Source organism: Mobula hypostoma, chromosome 6 (assembly GCF_963921235.1).
Source record: "Mobula hypostoma chromosome 6, sMobHyp1.1, whole genome shotgun sequence".
Lineage (NCBI taxonomy): Eukaryota > Metazoa > Chordata > Chondrichthyes > Myliobatiformes > Myliobatidae > Mobula > Mobula hypostoma.
In genome coordinates this window covers 56,374,853-56,389,872 of record NC_086102.1, presented here as the reverse complement: position 1 = coordinate 56,389,872, position 15,020 = coordinate 56,374,853, and the positions used below count along the sequence as shown (strand labels likewise).

At 35.2% G+C, this 15,020-nt stretch overlaps 1 protein-coding gene across 7 annotated transcripts in view; it reads left to right on the top strand.

Moving 5' to 3' along the window:
- Window positions 1-13,744, top strand: part of LOC134348058 (limbic system-associated membrane protein-like) — a 2,069,602-nt gene extending 2,055,858 nt beyond the window's left edge. For all 7 annotated transcript variants that reach the window (XM_063050863.1, XM_063050862.1, XM_063050866.1 and 4 more), the window contains one exon: window positions 3,443-13,744. In XM_063050863.1, coding sequence (XP_062906933.1) covers window positions 3,443-3,551 — 109 coding nt within the window. In that variant the 3' untranslated portion in view covers window positions 3,552-13,744. The remainder of the gene's footprint in view (window positions 1-3,442) is intronic.
- The last annotated feature ends 1,276 nt before the right edge of the window (window positions 13,745-15,020 follow it).

The following is a 15,020-nucleotide window of genomic DNA, read 5'->3' as shown; positions in this document are numbered from 1 at the left end:
AATATACACAGCTCAGAATATTAGTCTCACAATGCTCACCCTTTTGATTCCTGACTATGTGCGTAGGCTCAGTATTATCTTGCTTCACAACCACTCCACCTTCTGTTCTGGCGCTCCACTTTCCATCCCCTTGCAACTCTAGTTTAAACCCCACTCCGTGCAGGACCAGCATACTTTCTCGCTTGAATATTCGTCTCCCTCCAGTTCTGGTGCAAGCCACCCCTTCTGTACAGGTCCACCTTCCTTGGAAGTGAGCCCAATGATCCAGAAATCTAAAGCCCTCCCTCCTGTGCCATCTCCTTAGCCACATGTTAACCTGTATGATCTATCCATCTCTGACATCACTAGCACATGGTGTGGGTAGCAATACTGCAATCACATCTCTGGAGGTTCTGTCCTTTAACTTAGCACCTAACTCCCTGAACTCACTTTGCAGAATCTCATCCCCTCTCGTCCCCAATTAATTGGTATCAACATGGACCATGACCTCTGGCTGCTCAGCCTCCCACTTAAGAATATTGTGGACTCAATCTGAGATGTCCCTGACCTTGGCACCCAAGAGAGCAACACACCATCCGGGAATCTTGTTCGTGTTCACAGAATCTCTGTTCCCCTCACCAATGAATCCCTTATCACTACAGCTCAACTCTTCTCCCTCCTTCCCTCTTAGCCACATAGCCAAATTCAGTGCCAGAGACCTGACTGCTGTGCATTTCCTCTGCTTGGTCATGGCCCTCCAATGGTATCCAAAATGGTATACCTATGGTTGAGGGGAATGGCCACAGGGGTACTCTGTTCTGAATGCTTATTCCCTTTCTCCCTCATGATGTCACCCAGTTACCTGTGCCTTGCACATAGGATGTAATTACCTCCCTATATATCATGCCTATCAATCTTTCAGCCTCCCAAATGATCCAGCATTCAACCAGTACCAGCAAAAACTTCATAACACTGTTCTTTAGAAGCTGCAGCTGGATGCACTTCTTGACACTGGAGGTCTCCCTGCCTTCCCACATCCTGTAAGAGGAGCATTCCACTATCCTGCCTGGCATCTCCACTGCTCTAAATGTGCAATAAGAAAGAAAGAGTAAATAACAAAAAAAATCTACCCACAGCTGACACCTCATCTCACTGAAGCCTCAATATGCCAGAGCCTCAACTGCCCACTCTAACCCTGGCCCTTTCACACAATGGCTGCTCCACTTAAACCTAACTTCTTTTGTTGGACCTTGCCAAGTTTCTAATTATGCACAATCCAATGTCTCCTCGGGGAACTGTGGTGTGTAAAATATGCTGTCTGTCCCTATTCACTTCTTTTAAACTGTCCCTCCCTGTACACAATCGAATTGTCCCCTCGGTAAGTGTGGCACACAAAAATGTGCCAACTGCCCCCGCTCACTTCTTTTAAACTCTCTCCCTCTACGCAATCCAATCTTGGAAACTGTGATGCACAAAAGAAATTATATAAAAAATCTTGTACATGCTTGTCAAATCACGATCAAAAATGTGGAAGTAGTTCTCCACATCATTGGCAGTATGTTTAGAATTTTAACAGGTCTATGTAACACTATAGTCCTTAAATTGCTGGCAGCTATTCAGTAGATTTGACTTGAAAGCCGTAGAGCCGGGCAATTTCATAACAGTTAAGGTATGGAATCTACTTGAACAATCATGCCTGTTATATTTGAAAAGACCAAGGTACTATGGATAATTTTTAACAATTTAGAGATTAAAAATATTTTGATTTATTTCAAAGGTTTCTTATACTTAAATGATGCAGTTTTTAAATAATTTGGGCAGATGTTTTAATATTATGTTGAAAGTTTTAGAATATCAAGCAGTCATTGAATTGTTTTGTTACGAACCAGTCAAACTTGGATATATTGAAGAACATATCTCGTGATAATAAAATGTGATCACATGGTCAGCTTATGAATAGCTACTATAAATTATTCACTTTAACTTTCCTCTTCCCCGATGAAAGAGCATTGTTTAAATTCTTGTTTTTCACATCACAGATAAAGCCTGATCAGCTGAGTATTCTTGTATTTTAATTTTTCAACTTTATTGTTGATATGGATTTGAAACTTCCTCAATTTCTCATGTCTAATGCTGCTTCACTCACTTTTATATAATGTGAAATGAAATTGAATCACTATGGTTAAGTTTCTGTGATGTAGTAACATACAAATCTGTGTTAAATGGGTTTGTCATTCTCCAAGTGGCAAATTTCCCAGTAAGATGCTTTATGGGTAACAACAAGCCTGGGCTTCAGGTGGCTTTGAACAGCTCCAATTTACATTGCACTTATTCTTAAGAGGACGTTTTTTCTAATCGTCATAAAATGTTGGTTATTTCAAACCAACAATATGTTGTTTTCATTCCTAGCTTCGCCATTCTCAGTGTAATATCATTTCATTATAAAAATGTTTTAGTGAATATAATATGGACCAATACAGTATATGCAGTAACTGTGCAGCCTCGCGGATACCTTGTTGTTTTATTGAAGTAGACAATCACAAAGCAAAACCTCTGACAGCTTAGAAGAGAATATATTTCCAGGCTGTTACTGATATCATAAAAGAATAGGAAAATTAATAATATACAGAGCAAAATTAGTCAACAAGATTATACTAGAAATCAGAAAAAGGAATAATCTCCTTGACACATGGTAAATAATTTTTTCTTCCATTAAGAAAGCATTAAATTAATTCAAATGATACTTGGGAGTTCAAAAATACAGGTGTAGTTCGAGTTTACTTTCAGTGAGGCATGCACGAATCACACGGTAACATGTTGATGTATTCAATTAATGTATTTTTACATATAACCCATAACGAATTATTTAAACGAACAAAAATGCTTAATCAAACAATATATATACAGGATTATTCAAATATTATTGAAACAGTAAATACGCAACAAAACTGACCAAATTTTGACAAAAAATGTAGTTAATAATAAATTAAGTATGCTATTTTTTTCAGCTGCTGTGTTATTCTTCAGTATATCTCACTTGGTCAAATGACCTTCAATTTAATTTGCTCTTTATGTATTAATTGAATCACATCACAATCTTTCATTTCTGCAATTAGGATGATTCTCATAAGTGTGCCTATTTCATGTATTCGACATATTTAAATTAAGACAGAACTACCAATGACTAAAACAAAAGTTTTTATGAGCAGCATCTTATTAAACATGATAGCTTGATTATGAAGCCTATGTTGTTGAGCCATGCTTCAGGAGCAACAGCTTCCATCGACACCTGATTTTAAGGGTGCAATTCTGCTTAGTTAGTCAAAAATCTGTGGCAAAAAGAATGCAGACACATGAGAAACAAGCATGCAAGTGTAAATATAAAACATGCAAGAACAAATATAAATGTTCAATTTAAGTTCTGAATAAATTTTAACACTATTTCTTTTTTTCACTCTCACAGGACCAGGTTCCATGCGAGACTCAGGCACTGGATTAGCAGGAGTGACCATATCACTGTGGCTGCTAGCAGCAACTCTAGTTTGTCTAATTTACAAATGTTAATAATATGAAACTGATCACAACAAAGAAAGAGGAGATTATTTGTATTTCAACTTGGTGCATGACACCGCACAAAAAAAGTATTGCTAGAGAAGCTTTTAGAATAGAAAAAGGTCAAGGGTGTATTAGATACAAAATGATCGACATTTGCTCATGAGTTTCAAATATTGTGTAAAAAAAAATACTCCTCTGCCATTTTTGCTAATGTTTACATTCACACAGATCTAACCCTTTGTTTTGGGTCTGAATGATGACATATAATTAGTGCAAAACATAACACTATATTTGTTGGTGCCCAGTGACACATTCACTATATTAAGATGATATTTTGCTGGAGTAATATTGAGGGTGATGTATGAAGCAAGTTTATCATTAAATGTACTTATATTAATGAATCACCCGCAATATTTAAGCTCAGGCACCGATGTGCAACGGTCTGGTTTAAAGTGTAAATTCTTGATGAAGTAAACCAATTTGCTCTAAAATAAAGAATACAATTTCGATGCCACCCTCTTCTTCAATAATGTGATTAAAGTAGTTTTTGTTGAAATTGCAAAAGCTTGTGGAATATTTTCAAAGTATTTGTTGAAGTAAAAATGTCATCAACAGTCTGCACCATCTAACATGCGTAAACAAAAACAGTCATATACTTACCAGATTAAATAAATATGCCTCTGTCACCCACTAGAGACTAAACTGTTTAAAAAAATGCTTTTAAATTCTCTAGGTTTTTTGGGGGGGGGGGAATAGCCATTTGACCATGGATTTTCAACCAGCGATAGCAACCAAGAAAATATTAAAGAGATTCATTTAGTTTATTGCAACTCCGACTGATTTATCCCATTGCAGTTCGAGAAGATAAAGCAATTTGCAAGTTATATGTCATAACTTGCAAGGTTAGGAAATGATCTGCCTGACTAATTTTAAAACTCATGATGTCATGATACCGATGACACCAATTAGGGTGTTTGTTTTTAAATGCACAGTGCTAAATGAATTGCAATTTCAATTTATTTATTAAGAATGTAAAAATATAAAAACCTTGCCCTTGTAAAAAAAAACTTGGACTATTTTTAAAACCACAATGTCTGTTTTTGCTTAAATATCTGAACATGATCGGAAGAAAATCAAAGTGTTCATGTCCTTCAAAAGAGTCCTGCAAGAAGACCGTAGGGTTTGATGATAGAATGTAAAGTAGTGAGATTAAATCAAATCTGTATGAGTATTATATGGGCTTTGGTCTGAACTTTGTGAACAGAGGAAATGAAGTATCATTGGTCATAAACCTCTGCTCGTTAAGCTTTAGGCGTAACACATTAATTTTAAGTATCATACGCAGGAACCAATAGCTCTGAACTAACACACAAGACTTTCTAATAATCACTGCAGCCCCAGAGCATGCATGTCACTCCAAACTTATTAACATGTGGCATGTTCTTGGAATGAGTCCACAGGGCATCAGTTCAACAGGTCATAATAATTGCTTATCTTTCAAGAGATATAAAGCAAAATTGCATTTCAGATGCTAAAGGTGTTTGTTTTTAATTTATGTTAGTGTATATTCGAGATGGGTGCCCTTGTGGAGAGATACTTATATTGCTAGCTTTCAACCATGCTAGTTTTCCTTGTGACAGTTAGTTGCTCTGTACATACATAAGAAATTACTTGGGAGCAGTGGTAGCGTTTTGTCCCATTTTATTAAGAACTAATACACTTTTCAGTTCATAATGGTCCTATAACATGTTGTGGTGCACTGTAACTTTTTTGAATTTCTCTATATAATCAATATTTAGCATTGCAGTTCTAGAGATGGATGTTGGTAAAAGGTGAAAGAATATAGACTTTTCATTTCTAGTGCAAAAGTAATTCTTTGCGGTGTTCAACAATAGGAAGAGATTTTACTGGAATACTAAAAGAGTTTGAAAGAGACTAGTTTAACCTTTTTAAATAAGATTAATATAATATACAAATGGTAATCTCAAAATTCTGTATGAACAAGTTTGGCATTACTCCGGTGATTTATTGACTGAATGTAAATCTGAATGAAGGAGCAATCCAAATGGGAGTTACAGTCTCCAACATGCAACAGTGAGTATATTCCTCAACTAGTTCAATTTGTGATCATGAAGTTGATTTATAATCACAACGAGAATGTGCAAAAAGAATTTAAAACCTTTTTTCTGTAAAGTTTGCCCAAAAAACTGGATGCAAATAGCTTATGACTTAACTGTAAAAAGACAAAAAAAAATTAAAATGGTGTGTAGCTCTAATTTGAATTCTATAGTTTGATTTAATTCCAACGTGGTTCATGTTTTTAATGCTGTGATAGGTTAAGTCTAATATTTTTCAAGTTTCTTGGTTTAACAGTTGGTACAGGATATGGTTTTGTACAGCTTTCATTGAAGATGGGATTGGCATAGATACTTCACAGAAGCAACTTTACCACAGCCTTCTTTTTTAAAACACTTAAAAAATTATTTTCCTTATTGTCACCTTGGATACCAGTTGATACAGCTATCCTCTTCCTTATATGAGGGCTCTACACTAAAACGTCTAGTTTCCCCTCATACCATTGCCTAATGAGTGTGTGACGCGAAATCTGCCAAATTCTTCTATCGTCCTTCATGATTGAAATGTCTCATTCCCTTCTGTTAGATGTATTTTCCAAGAAAAGGAATGGGATCCCTTGGCTATGTATGTATAATGACTCTATGGTTACTCAGTTGCACAACTGTTTGAAGCTACCACACATTTTCCAACATTACCACAACTTCATGTTAAGTGAGTATCTCCACTGTGCATACTGTTGCAGCACAACACCATGAAGCAACGTAGATTAAAGTAAAGCTATCTATTGCTGAAGGAAGCAGTACCAAAACTAAAAATGCTGATGTTTCCAAAGATGCTCATAATAAATTGTCTGCCTGTTTTATGGAAAGTCTGAATTTTTTTGGATGTTGTTTAGAAAGGTTGCTAATTCACTACACTCTTCATTCTCTGTAATAGTTTCTGAAAGCATAATATATTAGTGGATATCTTTTATTTATTGTTTAATCTTTAACAACAGATATGCAGCAACATCCTTTTGGTATCAGCTTAATGTCTAAAAATGGCAAGCACTCCAACATTAAAGCAGAATCTTAAACAAAACAAAATAGATTTAATTGTGTTAAAATAGATTTATAACAATTATTGGTGCTCTACTTAATTCCATTCACATATTCTTCAGTAGAAAATGTTCTTATTTAAACTATGTGAGGTAAAGTTCGTAACTTTTATGTTTCAATTTTAATCATCTTAAAATGAATATTTACAGCATTTTAGGGGTCACTATATCTGTTCAGATGTTGCAGACATGCAACATACAAAATCAAAAGCTGAGGGACTTGTTTATTTACCACTGCTTTGAATTGAGGGGAAAGGCCAATCATCACTCATTATTTCAACATGTGTTGCCTCCATATAAACTAGGGAAGTATTTTTTACCAGGCATGATGAATTCCAAAATAAATGAGTCTGCAAGATATTAATGGGAAGTAATCTTAGTCGATCATCTACTGAAGTATTCAGAAAATATTTAAATCCAAAGCATAACACGTTAGTAAAACAAAACAATAGTTTCCATTTTCTTTCTATTGCTGTGAGCAAAACGTTAATATAAAGTTAAAGAATTAACTAATTTGCTAACTTTTTTTTAATTCCTTGTTTTAGAAAGTTCATCAGAATGAATAACTTGTTTTTTTAATTAAGTTGTGGTAATGTTGTTTCTGGTGGTCAGCAATCCCATGAAGCTCTGCTTGAACTGTGGAGTCTCTGTATTTTGTGATTGAAAGATTGTATTGTAAATATTTCTGTGCAACAAGGAATAAGCAGGCCTGTAAAATGCAGAAAGCTGTTTGAAGCATGCCATGGCTGATTGAATCCTGCTAATGTCACATGTTGAGGAATTTCAGTAAGGCTGGCAGGGATGGGTCATTTCTCAAATGTAAGTATTATCTATTTCAATAAAACTACAATGATTATCTGACTCCTTTACACTTGACGATTACGTCCTAAACAACTAATGAAATTGAACTGTGGTCCAATCAAGTTCTGTATCATGTAGGACACAGTCACTTTGCCAAAGACAGCTGCGATAAGATTATCTATTCTTTAAAATTATAAGAAAGGATCTGACCTTTTAATATCAACAAATTAAACATGAGGCAGTAGTGCTTAACACTGAATTTTAGGACACAATTTACAGGAATAGGTTGTCCTGGTCAATGGGAAATTTTAGGGCAGGAGTAATATAACCAGCAGCACAAATTATGACTGATATTTTAAATTTGGGGTCACCTGCAATTTAAAAGATTGACAGCGAAAACCTCCTTTGATCTCAATGCAGTACTAGGAATGCCTTAGGAGGTGTTCAGTAACTTGGTGCAGATGATCATCATTGCTAACAAGACCCAGGTAGTGATGTCGTATTTAGCTGATTATGCCACTGGTTACATTAGTATCAGTGTCAATTGTGTTGCCCATTGCTTTAATGACCATCACATATTGAAGAAATAAAGAAACATTTGTACTAGGTATACAAATACTGCTTTATAAAGATAGTTATGAACTACCTGAGCATTTGCATATTGCTATATGTTATTAGGAAATGGTATCATAAATAGTTATTTCACATAGTAATATTGTAAAGGTTAGTTCCAATTTTCTTACCTCCAATTACCAAATACCTTGCATTGTTTCACATACATATCTCTTGCACATTGTTTCCACCTGGGCACTTTGTCTCTACTATTAATGCTTCAAATCTGGAGAGCCAAATCATAATACAACAGTGAATTGAGGGACAACAAAAGATGATGAATGTTTTATAGATGAGTACAAAGGACAGTCAGGTTCACAGATACGAATAATTGAATATAGAAAATTACCATTCATCTCTGTAGTAGTCATAGCTTCTGCTCCACCTACCCCACCCCACTCCTACTGCACCTTGCAGAGCTGCTATGTACATGTCTAAGTTCACGTAAAGCATATTTGCTTATATGAAGTTTAAATACAAATAGAATTATGTTTTATTTACTGGTAATTTTAAGCCACTAAATTAACTACAGCTAATAACAATTGAACTAGTTGTAGAAGTGGGTAACACAGCTCCTTCACTCAGTTCTGTCACTGTAAATTGATTGTGGCCATTTTGACCACTAGTCCCATTTTTAACTTTCCTGCCTAATCCCCATAATCCTTAAAACACCCTTAATGCAATATATATGATTCGACGTTCATAACTCTGAGGAAGAATATTCCAAAGATTTGCAGCTTTCTATAAGTAATTATTCATCTCAGACTTAAATGGGCATTCCTGCATCAGGAAATTTTGACTTCCAGGTATAAAATCTCCTAACAATATAAACATCCTGGCATTATCTGGGAAATACTTTCAACATCATTTGTCTTAATATGATCTCAGATTCAGTTAATTTCAAGGAAACCAATCATTTGCTGAGGCAAACTCGTCAACCCAGTGAAATTTCTCTGTACTGCTTCTTAGACAATTACAGCCTTACTTAAATTAGGAGGTCAAAACTACACACCACCATAATGTGACTCCAATTTGACAACTGATTCTAATATGATAATCTCCAATATGAAAGAGTGGTTCAAGCAGTTTCTTGTAAAATATTCTCATTTTATTTACTTTCATCTTTTTTTATTCTCTTGCCAATGTTCAGTATTAATTTGATTTGTAAGAATCTTTCAAAATTTTCCCTGATTTAGAAAAGTGCAGATGTTTAAAATGTGCTTTATTTGTTGAAATAGTATATCTAGAAGTCAGAGTACTTTTCATCAGATGCAAGGTGAAGATAATTCTTTTCTCCATTGCTGTCAGCCAATTGCAATGCAAGGACAATTAAATATAATTAGAGTATAAGAATGATGAATTATGTGCAGAAACCTAAAGGATCTCTAGACTTCAAACATATAGCATTCTGCACAAATGCGCTGCCTTTATATTCTTGCCATTTTACTTTTTTTCTGAATAACTAGATACTGCAGTAGATGAATAATCATGCTATTCGGTGATAAGTGAACAGCTCCTTTGGAATAGTATTACAAGTTCAGAGTATCTCTCTTGTGGAGATATTATGGGATTTACCCAATTACTCATGTGATTTAGAACTAACAAATTAAATCAAAATTTCATAGATGAAACCTGTTATAAAGCTATTTTTCTCCCTTTATATTGATGCCAACCAATACACTTTAGGGATAACTTACCAATAATGAAACACATATGAATGTATTGCATTAATTCTAATTGACATGAATCACAAAGTTAAAAATGTGATTTATTATAGAGGGTGCAGTGCTATAGTTCAGCAAGAAAGCAACTTCACAAATGCAAATACTTTTTTGTCTGCATTGACTTTATCTACCATGGACATAAAATGGGAACAAGAAGTTCTGAATAGAAGTTTTACTCACTGGCATCATTAGTTATTAAATCATGTTAGTTATTTTACAATTCTGACAGTAAAACTGCACCTGGTTATTATATGTGCATGACTGAGAAAGACTATTGCATCGTTATTGGTATATCTTGATGGAAATGTCTGTATTTAGTGCATAAAGCAGACTTGAGGAAGTGGTGCATATCCTCCCATGCACTGTTGCCTCAATGAGCATTTGTTACAAGGTATAAGTTATAACTTTGGGTGTACAACATGTTTGAGAGGAACAGTGTGCTGATGCACTGATAGGCTGCAAGCCTGAAAGAGACCTCAAAATTTGTCTTTTAAATTGAGCCATAAGAATGAGTTTTTGAATTGCAGAACTTTAAACAAGAGCCCTTTAATGCTTCTTTCAAAAGGCTAGGTGTAACAAATAAACACCACCAATATCTGCATTCTGTTGGAACATAGTGCATAGTATCTGCATTTAGATTAGTAATTAAGATGATGTGGCACAGTGTTTAAATTTTGTAAACTGAATCTATGTCACTCATTTTTGAGGAGAAAATATTTGCATAAATGTCTCAAGTTATACAAAACTCAAGATGAAACCATTCAGGAGGGTAATGAACATGGTTCACATTCGCCACTGGTGATGATAATATACCCCGTGGAAAAAGGCCTTACATTCGCTGTTTTGTGCCTTACATTTTTACCATTTTTGCATTTTTAAAAACCATAGATATAAAAAAAAGCTAGTGTATCACTTACAACCCAAATTCACTTCAAACAGCATTTATCTCTGAAGTTGTAATTCACATTAAACTGGAATAAGTGGATTAAATATATTTAAACTGTGAATGAACCCAAACAATTTACTCTATGTAATCTAAATCTCTGTTTAAATAATGCAGATCTGGCTAAGAGCTCACTTTAAATAATATGGATTGACTTGATCCGAATGACAATCTATCCACGTTGTTTCCTTCACTACAATATCTCCCCAATTATTCCCACTGAATTATCCAAAGGTATTCAGAAAGCTGCAGAACCAAAGCCTCAGTACTGCCTCAGTCCTATTCTGAATGCCAAGGAATATATCTGAAGAGCCCCAATGCCAGTTAACAGTGGACTAACACAACAGAACACATACATATACGATCCCTCTGCATCCCGAATGAAACACATACAACAATCATGCCTTCTAATTTGGTTTTGCCAGTTTTGTATAGCACAAACAACCTTTTTGTATCCTTATATTTTAAAAAAAATCAAGAAGTCAGTCGAATAGACATCTACGACATTGTCAGGACAGTTTAGGCCCATAAACATCTTCTAAAATGGTTCCCAGTGAACCATACACCATTTAAATATTTCCAACAATTTTCTGTGTGTACCAACTTTAAAGGTACATCTGGGCTGTCAAACTACAGGCGTGTGGAGGACTAAGGCTTCAGGCAGAGGAAGACAGCTCCCAGAGAGAAAGAGACTTGACATTGGCATCAGTCAGATAAATGCCAGAAGGGATGTCCTGCATGCCCAGAGGGGCCAAAATACCCATTATGGACACCAACAGAACAAACTGGAAGGAACTGGCTCCACCTGTCTTCTTCAAATGAGAAAATCCTAAATTATTCACAAATAATTTCACATAATTAAGCAGTATGTCAGGATGAGGTGCTCAGCACCAAAAACAATTGTAGTGAGCCATTCCGAAGATCGCAGAAGTGTTATAATCAGTAGATTTTCCTGCAAAGGGGCAGCAAGGGATTGTTTTGTTCTTTCTTCAATGATTATCAGTAAATAATGTTTAGAAATAAGGCTCAGAATATGAAGACAATCACTGTGTCTGGATTGGGGAACAATGTTTTTTGCAGCTTCAATGTGAGAGTTGGTTCTTCTATCAGGGAGTCACTTCTGGCCTGTGTGATCAATCTCTTTCTCCCAGGCCCTACTGGGAGGAGAGCCTGTTGTTGTTCTACCGGCCTTTCTGATAAGGTTCTTTGTCCTCTTACTCCCATTCAGCCCGTGGCTCATGTAGGTCAACTCCAGATCCACACGTTGCTCTTCCCCGGTTCCAACTGCCATCCTCAGATTGCTAGGTTGTGCTTCCAGTTTCCACAGAGTATCTCAGTTCTATATTCTGGGGTAATCACTCCTTGTTAGTTCAAGCACACTCCATGGACTTTGGGAAATGTCTGAACAACCTGAAATCATTTCTGAATTTGTCCATCAAATTTCCCAGATGCAGCAAGGTGTCCCTTTAAATGACAGAAGAAGAAACCAAGTAATATGTTCCTAGAAAAAAAAAGACTGTCTTTGTTGCATCTTAAAACTCCAAATTATGGTGATAATAGTGGAGATGTGTTTTGACCAAATAGTGGTGTAATTAATGCACATCTGACACCATGCAAGTGTCACACACCCAATTGTGAATAGTACACAGAAGTACCCAAACTAATCGAACAATGAATGCTATTTCACGATATCCAAATTTATCAAATGTCACTATCTCAATCTACTTTTAGGCTGGATTTTCACATTAAAAAAAGACAGATGCTATTCATTCCAGTTTCAAGGAATAAGCATCTAATGCAGCCAAAGCAATGCCCAGTGCCCCAAAAGTAATCCCTGAAATACAGTACACAGCATCAGGGAGAACAATTTAACAGAATGTATTTAATTTTATATTTATGGGCTTTTGTTTTATCCCAATTTGAAAAGTAATTGTTCATAGTTTTGTTTTATTTACCTGCCGATGAAATGAAAGAATAGTAAGTGGAGAAACTACTTTTTAGTAGAATTATGTTTAGATCACTTTTAACAAAAATGGTTTACTCCACTTTGTGAAAATGAAATAGAAGACATATCCAGTCTTGAAATTATTCCACTGGGAATCAATACATTTTGTTAATGGGCCATATTTTCCATTACTGAAAAATAGGGCTAAACTAATGCATAGCCACATTAGTCCACTGTGCTCTCTGAAAGCTGTTTCATTGGTTTTCAGGACATCCTCTTTCAGAGGCTCCTTACTATATGATGGCTACAAAAAAAGGTAAATATAAACCCAATAATTGTCTGTCCTTTTTCAACTCCTTCATAATTGTTCCCAACCACTTGCTATGTATTTAAAACAAATTGAAATTGGTAAGATTATGATTTGAAGCTGTAAATAATTTTGTTATAATGTAAAGAATCTGGAGTCAAAAGGGTAAAGTTGTTGAATGTTCTATAATAGTCCAGTTGAAGTATCATGCAGCCAAAGCTAATCTAATAACTAAAGAGTTTCAACCTAACACAAGCCTATCATTGCAATATATTGATATGTGTCAATGTGCCATTCTAATTGATCCTGTCTTTACCCTTTACCAACTTGGTCAACACATTCCTATAGCAGTAACATTTAAAACAAACACACCTCCATTTAACACACAGTTATGTGCGTAAATACACACTAGCTGAAGTAAACTCTGGGTACAGGTTCTAGTTCATGATGTGCTTAGTTTTTAATTCTGAACAATGAGAAAAACAAGCTCATAGATGTTTTACCCAATTCCTGCCAAACTTACTCCTTGCTCTATGTTGCTGTAACCCACTCTGTACTGCTACACCACTTGTAAAATTGTGTTGATGAATCCAATGTATATTTTGTGTGTGATTACAAACATATTCCAGTGAGTGGATTTTTCTACTTTTACTGCTCTCCACTAGCTTGTGTTGCTTTGGATTTGCTAACATGAATAAAAACCTGTTTTAAGTGAAAGTGACTATTTCATTTATTTCTAAAAGCCAAAAACACACTGTATCTATATCAAGTGCAAACCAATATATAATCCTTATTTTGGGTTTAATGAAAAATAATCTGTGCTTACAGCCAGTGACAGTACAACATTTTGCTCTTTTACAGACAATGGTTCTTTTGCCAATGCAATGTAATTATTCTAAACATAAAGTAAATTGCAATACATAATATAAATTGACCTAAAATGGACAGTGTTTCAGAAAAAAAAGCCACCATTGTTGGTACTCATTTAATATTTAGGATGAAGTATATGAATCTGAGTACATGCATTATAACTTAACAACTTTCTGTTAGTCCCAGAAAGGAAACTTTATGTATTTATGTATTGTCACTGTTTCAGGCCCAATATTGCCGTCTTCTTTACTAATATTTAACTACAATATCAGCACTGAGTTTGGCTACTACACAGTAAAAACAGAAATGAAAAATTATACTAAGTTATCAGCTTTCAAGGAGTATGCTAACTCTGGCTAACAATGCAAAGATGGATGCTTTAGTTGGTTAGTGAAATGCATCCATCATTAGTATAAGGAAAAGATTATTTTTCTGAATAAAGGACTAATACACATAATGAACAATACAATTATGGCCAATAACATACACCAGCTAAGTGATCATTATGAAAAGGTAGGACTAGTAAAAATTTAAAGATACTCCAGAGCAGGGGTTCCCAACCTTGGGTCCATGGACCGCTTGCTTAATAGTATTGGTCCATGGCATTAAAAAATGATTGGGAATCCCTGCTCAAGAAGATGGATGCACTCTTTAACTCAGGCTGAAAATAAAGCATGTATAATGCATTGATACACAAGAAAAGCTACAAATCAAATCCGATCTGGCTGAGGTACACTGAAATTAACAGCTAGTAAAAGCTAAATAAACAAAGATGGTTCATATAAATTGGGTACAATGTCCTTAGAAGTTAATTAAGGGCAGAGACTAGACTTAGCTCCATGAAGAGTAGGAGAAGAGCTTTTCATGTTTTATTTGAAAAGGAAGATCAGTAATAGAACATTTTCAATAAACACCAGGATCAAAATTCATTAGAATTCCAATTAAAAAACAGGAAGTGCAAGGGAGAAGAGTCAAATGCTCTGTAGTGTCAGAGTGATACCAGTGAACTAGTGGTTTGAACAGGTGACCTCTCAGTTCAGAAGTGAAGACAACTATGATTCAATCCAATATTCATGTTAAGAAAAATGTTGGAAATTCTGTGCCTTGGCAAA